Raw genomic sequence first — 6,423 nt, forward strand, 5'->3', positions numbered from 1 at the left:
TGGAACAGCCAACCTCTAGATCAAAAGGGCCTTAAAGCATATAGACCAGAAAAAAACAAAAACATATAAACCCACAACAGTGTGAAGATATAAGTTGAGCCCTGATTTTATATATGCACATTATCTTATGGATTTGAATTTGAATTTGAATCATGACTGGATATAAGATATAGGAATTAAGAAATTACTGTTAATTTACTTTAGTTGTGATTATGTTTAAAAAGTCCTTCCCATGTATGGGGAAGTATTTATGGTTACACTGATGTTATAATACATGTGGGGGGTGTAAGAGATGATGCATAGATGTAACAACATTGACCATAAAAGGATCATGGTTGAAGCCAAGTGTCTTAGTCTATTGGGACTGCTATAACAAAATGCTACAAACTGGGTGGCTTTTAAATAACAAATATTTATTTCTCAGTTCTGTAGCCTGTGAAATCCAAAATCAAGACACCCACAGATTTCATGTCTGGTGGGGGCCCCTTTCCTCCCTCAGAGCAGTCTTCTGACTGACTTTTTATGGCAAAAAAAGCAAGGGATTCCTTTCCATCCTCATTTGAAAGGACACAAATCCCATTCCCCAAGGGATGGCCCTTATGACCTAATCACCTTCCCAATGCTCCACCTCCCAAGACCATCACTTTGGGGGTGAGGTTTCAATATACAATTTTTGGGGGGGTAGGGACACCAACTTTCAACTTGTACCACCAAGTAATGGGGCAGAGGGGACGCATTTTATTATATAAAGTCTAGGTTGTTTGTATGTTTTGGGTTTTTTTTTCCATTTGTCTTCAAAATCTACCATGTCAGGCCATTAGGTCAAAGAATAATGCATGGGTCTCTGGAACATGTCAGAAGCCACTGTCGAGAAGTATACAACACAGTGGTTTCAACCGTAGACTCTGGAAACCACCACCTGAGTCTGCCACGATCTATGTGACTTTGGACTTAACTTCTCCAGGCTTCTGTTTCCTCAGATACAAAGTGGAAATAATAATGGCATCTCCTTCATGGAGTTGTCATAAAGATTAAATGAATTAATAGGTATAAAACACTGTCTTAGAATATCATCTGGCCTATTTTGAGTTAGCACTCAAAAAACATCAATGACTACTATTATTATTATTACACTGGGAAACAAGTTGAAATGAACCACCAGGGTCTCAAAACACATGTATCCAAAATATGTTTTTAATCTTGATGAAGTTCACAAATGGTACAATATTGAGATTTCCTTAAACAAAGTATACAATCATGTTCTTAGACAACAAGGCAAAGCATCACTGTTCCCATGTGTCCTAAAGGCCATGAAGGCAATGATTTATTGCCCCCGCTAAGGCTTGACAGAGCCACCATGATCAACAGGATAGCTCTCAGAGAACCCATTTGCTATCAGATAAGCCAATAATAGATGCCATCACACTGCACACATAATCAAATATATTAAAAAAAAATACACAATACATATGGAATTAGCTTATTTTGCATTCAGTTTCATTCCTTTCAAGTGACAAAGGTGCTTTTTTTTTTTTTCCAGTATCTATTGGGATGCAAACATGTATATCTTCCATGGGGCCTTCTCACCAGTGTTGTCAACAGAAATTAATAGAAGTGGTGAGTTCAGCTTCATGGTTACCTGAGATGGGAAAAAATAAAAATAAAAAAAGAAGAGGAAGAAGGAGGAGGAAGTGGAGGAGAAGAAAGATAAATTGGAGAATAAGAAGAACAAGAAGGGAATATTCACAATTATTACTAAAAAGAAAACAAATTTACGGGAGTGCTTCCTTAAATAGCATTTACAAAGTATGGGTCTGAGGTATCAATAGGCTTTTAGCAAAAATAAAAAAAAGCAACTATCAATCAGCAAGCTTTTTTTTTTTTTTCATATCTCCTCTTAGAAAGATGACACTGCATGTCTGCAGCCTATCCCAGTGCTCTGATTTCAGGCTGAGGTACAAAAGAAACTCACTATTCAGAAGGAAGAATGCTATTGGAAGGACGGGATCTGAACACCCTACCAGGTCCAGTGGATTCAAAATGTGGATCATAACCTCCAAATTCCTTCCCCTCCCATTCAACAATACAAGGGTGGTCACCTTCTTCCTGGAGTCCAGTAGCTGCTCAGGCATGAAGGTCCCTGCGGCGACGGCCAAAGGCTTCAGAGCCCACATCGGTGGGCACAAAGTTGTTCTTGACCACAGCTCCAGATCTGCTGAGCAAGCCTGCCAGCCGATGGGTCACGCAGGTGGCAGTGTTGCAGGATCTCTTCTGGGCAGTGATGCTGATTTGCAGGATGGAGAAAGAAGACAAGTCCTGTCAGTGAGAGGCAAGAGGCAGGAGCTTGCCCCATGGGGCCTTCATAAAGAGAATTGCAGCTCTTTGACATACCACTTAAGAATAAGGGTTTCTCCTAAATGCAATTATCAAAGCTGTTAGGAGAAATGGCCTGGCAGCTTTGGCTAGGAGCCCTGCCCAAAGACCTTCATGAAAAACACCCCACGCCAATGGTACGGAAGTGTGCAATCACTACAGGGTATGCAGGAAGCTCATGTTACACTGCACTTTAACTACCTGGAACTTAAAGAAAAACTTAAAGAAAAAGAAAAAGAAAAAACCCAGTGCTAAGCTAGACTCCAGGACACACGTACTAAAACCTACAGTTATTGGCACTTACATCGAATTCTTTTAGAACCAGGAGGAAGGGACGACCAAAGGCGCAGCCCTACCCCCAAGACATGCAAGGAGCAACCAGCAGCCCGACGGCAGCCACAGACACCAACAAAACCACTTTCCGTGGGAAAATAAAAACCCCTGAAGTCTTACCTGGAAGGGGCTCAGAGAGCACGGATGCCGCATCCTCCCCCAGAAGTGTTTACCTGCTCCTCAGCACACCTGTTCTTGATGGTGGAGCTGGTTCATAGGGACCACTCACCAAGGCCTGTATCCGGCTACCCTGAGGCTAAAGCTACGTTTGAACATAGGCTCTGGTCACTCTCAAGCCTCAGACAGGGACCAGAGTAATGACCACCACAGTGCAAATTCTTGTAGAAAATAGGTTTATTCATCAATGGTGAAGCATGAGGGATGAAGCAGAAATGGGAGGACTCTGCTTTGAAATCCTCTGGGATCTCACAAAGCTTCCCTTGCTCTTACCTCTAACCTGGTCTAGGAGTCCTGCCCTCTTCCCTCCCACCCTGAGATCCCCAGCATTCTCTGGCATAAGCAAAGCTGCCAATACCAGCTTAAAGAGCTGCCGAAGTGAAATCTGCATGCGCTAAGTTCATCAGTGGGAGAAGGAAGGGAAATCAGGAAGGAGTGGGAGTTCAGTTGGCATCCTGGGGCGCCCCAAAGTGGGGTTAACTGCCCCTCTCCAAGCCGCTGGCTATGTCCCTTCTCTTCCCAGGTGTTTCAGCCCCGAAGCCGATGCCAGAGAATGTATGAAAGTTGTTGAGGTCCTTCGAGTATGTGCCCAGCACACAGGTACTCAGATTACTGCACCGCTTAGCTCGGAAGCTGTCCAGGCTGCAGGGAAAAGACATGCCAGACAATACCATGCCCAGGGTCTGCCTCAGAGGGCAGTCATGCAGAAGGCTGGGCCAGGGAGGGGGGCAGTTGGAGCAGAGGCAGGAGGGGCAGGCAGCCACACAGCTCTCAATCCACCAGTAGGAGAACCTAGAGGTTTCTTGAGCCAGGGCAGGGTGGGGAAGGACTGTGGTGGGGAAGGGGTAGTCTTCTCTAGCATTCCTCATGCTGCAATACGTCAGTCGTCATGCTCTGCACTGAGATTTGCAGGGTAGCTGCTTGTGTATCTCATGCCTCTGAGCCAGCAGGGCCACGGCCAGGCCGGGGCTGGTGTGTGCTCCAAGCTCAGGGGACACAGGGAGGGGAGGCAGGAGCAGGGCATGTGGCCCCCCGACAACGTGCGCATCTTTGCACAGCCTACACATTTAAAGACCCCAGACCTACCTCAGACAGTGCCCTACAAACCCTACCCTCCGCAAAGGCCTTTGGTTTCACCTTGCCAACCTGCAGTAAAGGCTCCTTGTCAGTGTGAAAGAACACACTGGTTCAATTTCTGAAACATCCTGAGATATACCAAGTCCATCCCCTGGCTTCACACTTACCAGTCCCAAGCCAACCGATGCTGGAATTTCTCCTCAGTAGGGCAAGACCAATGCCCCATGTGCCCTACAAACCCTACCCTCCGCAAAGGCCTTTGGTTTCACCTTGCCCATTCTATCTCCTAACAGCTTTCAGGAATGGGCCTTTTTAATGTGTCTAACCACAGTCTCTTCGGCTCCACCGGGACCGGTCTTCCACGAGCCTGAGGACGGCAGCACTGCATGGCCTGGTGAACAACCACAGGCTGCTGGACTCCTTCTGGCCAAAGGCTGTTCTTCCTACCTCTCTCGGATACGTCTTTCCGGATGTGCCAGGGCGGAGTGGGGAGGCTTACCTGGAGCCCTCCATCTCCTCCTGCTCCTGCTCCTGCTCCAGCTCATTTGCCTTCCTCTGCACGTAGGCCTTCACCAGGGCAGCCAGCAGGAGGCGGCCTTCCTTCTCACTGAGCGCAGTGGGGTCTGGGAGGCTCTCCAAAGCAGACCTGAGGGAGGGGAAGCAAACCCAACAGAGGCTCTGAGCCCCTGCCTGCCTCCTCCCCAGGATAAGCAGCAAGGCTTCCTGGTCTCTGTGACTTTCCCTGAGGACATGCTTTCTACTCCCCACCGCTGCTGCAGGGCTGAATTCAGTGTCCACCAAGCATCTTAACTGTAGGGGTGACTTCAGAAGCAAGGACTGCCTGATCCCAGGGACAGTAGAAGGGGAAGGTTCTAAGGCTTCAGGCTGCCTCACCTGAATGGTGCCGCCTGGAGGCTGCCTGCCTGGCACAGGACCAAGATGCTGAAAGCCAAGAAGGGGGAGGACTTCCAGAAGCCCATGATGCCTCTCTGTAAGGAGAGAAAGACATTACACGCTGCGCCAAGACCCAGCAAGGCCTGGAGCCCACAGACCTGGGTTCCTGTGCTGCCTCAGTCACAACTGCCTGGTGGCTTCAGTCAAGTTGCCCCGCCTCCCCCAGCTTCCCTGCACTTGCCAGAAGGGCTGTTGGGAATTTCAAAAGATACCAGCAATGAAAGGGGTTGTAGAGCAGAAACAGGTGTCCTGGGGCTGGTAGAGTTCTGTGGAAAATCAGGGAGAAACCACACACCAGTGCCTGCAAATACATGCACACCCTTCTGCCTTCTGCAGTGACCAAGCAGGGCCCACCCTAACACACAATTGTTCTCCCACTGTGCCACTCTTCTCAGGGACTGAGAAATCCACGACCACCTTCCCCTCCCCGCTAATGCGTGGGAGAGGGAAGTGGGAAGGGTACCTTGGAAAGGAGCACTGACCTCTCAGTGAGTTTGGACTCGGCGAAATTTTTAACCTGCCAGTTACTGGTGCCTTTGGGCTCTGGCACCCCAGCCCCCTGTGCTGGAGTGCAGTTTAGCTGTTGCTGCTGGTCGCCAGCCTCCGGAGGTGAGCCCCTGCCCTCTTCGGCTGACTGCACAGCCCAGGTCCCCGCCAGCGTCTCAGGACGCTCGTGGGCTGGCGGACCCTCATAGGAAGTCTCAAGGATCCGCCGTCCTGAGAATCAAACTTGATTCCTCAGGGCACAGATCGCGCAGGGTACTCCCAGACCAAACTTAGGCTGGATCCTGCACGTCAAGGTGCACAAACGCAGGGGCCGCAGACCCGCCTACCTGGGCTGGCGGAGTTTCCAGAGCCCAGGCGACGCCCAGGGAATGCTTGGAGTTCCACCTGCGCTAATTAGAAAACAACGCTCTAACAGCCACCTTCCTTCCCCTGAGCCGGACAGAGAACTAGGAGCACCTGCCTGCAGGTGGGCCTCAACGGCCTTGAGAGGCAAAAGGCAGATAGATGGAGCAAACCAGATGAACTAATCCAGAGGCAAGTTACTAGAGTTAGCGGAGTGGGAAGTTCCTCACCTGGATACTGGAGTTTCTGGAGAGCTCTAGCGGCCGGTCCGCCCCGATGGACACAACGCCTGCTGCGGGCGTCTTCCCCGCGGAGCTCTGGGCTCTTATTCCAGCGATAGTGGGAGGGGGGTCCCCACGAGTCCGCGCGGCCAATCCAAAGTGGCCAGGACCTATCCAGCTCCAATTGCGTCATTGCTCGCCCTCCCTGCACTGGTTCTCTAGGGAGGGGAACCATCCGCTCTGGCTGTCTTTTGCAATGAGGTCATTGCTTGGAGAGCGGGAGGGCGTGGAGGGGTGGAGCGCTTTCGACGTCCAGAAAGTGGGGACCCAGCGGGGAGTTTGGCGTTACCTACGGTGAGGTGCCAGAGCTTCTCTCACTTTCTTGGTGCCTGAACTCCGTCCGATCTCGAAACCCCTCCTACTATACCAGTATGGGACC

At 49.8% G+C, this 6,423-nt stretch overlaps 1 protein-coding gene across 1 annotated transcript; it reads right to left on the minus strand.

Moving 5' to 3' along the window:
- Positions 1-1,178: 1,178 nt before the first annotated feature.
- LOC101671405 (calcitonin gene-related peptide 1) lies at positions 1,179-6,100 on the minus strand. The gene is made up of 5 exons (XM_045065879.1): positions 5,994-6,100; positions 4,855-4,949; positions 4,460-4,606; positions 2,100-2,284; positions 1,179-1,639 (listed from the first exon to the last, which is right to left on the minus strand). Exons 2-4 carry the CDS (start codon positions 4,938-4,940, stop codon positions 2,125-2,127), a joined length of 393 nt encoding a protein of 130 aa, XP_044921814.1. The 5' UTR covers positions 4,941-4,949; positions 5,994-6,100; the 3' UTR covers positions 1,179-1,639; positions 2,100-2,124.
- Between the last annotated feature and the right edge of the window lie 323 nt (positions 6,101-6,423).

Source organism: Mustela putorius, unplaced genomic scaffold (assembly GCF_011764305.1).
Source record: "Mustela putorius furo isolate JIRA1106 unplaced genomic scaffold, ASM1176430v1.1 tig00003859_pilon_pilon_pilon, whole genome shotgun sequence".
NCBI lineage: Eukaryota > Metazoa > Chordata > Mammalia > Carnivora > Mustelidae > Mustela > Mustela putorius.

Coding starts and splice junctions, on each gene's coding strand:
- LOC101671405 (XM_045065879.1), bottom strand. CDS start 4,940: ATGGGCTTCTGGAAGTCCTCCCCCTTCTTGGCTTTCAGCATCTTGGTC. Junction 4,607..4,854: donor CTCCAGGCGGCACCATTCAG/GTGAGGCAGCCT, acceptor CCCCTCCCTCAG/GTCTGCTTTGGAGAGCCTCC. Junction 2,285..4,459: donor GAGGAGATGGAGGGCTCCAG/GTAAGCCTCCCC, acceptor CCTGCAAATCAG/CATCACTGCCCAGAAGAGAT.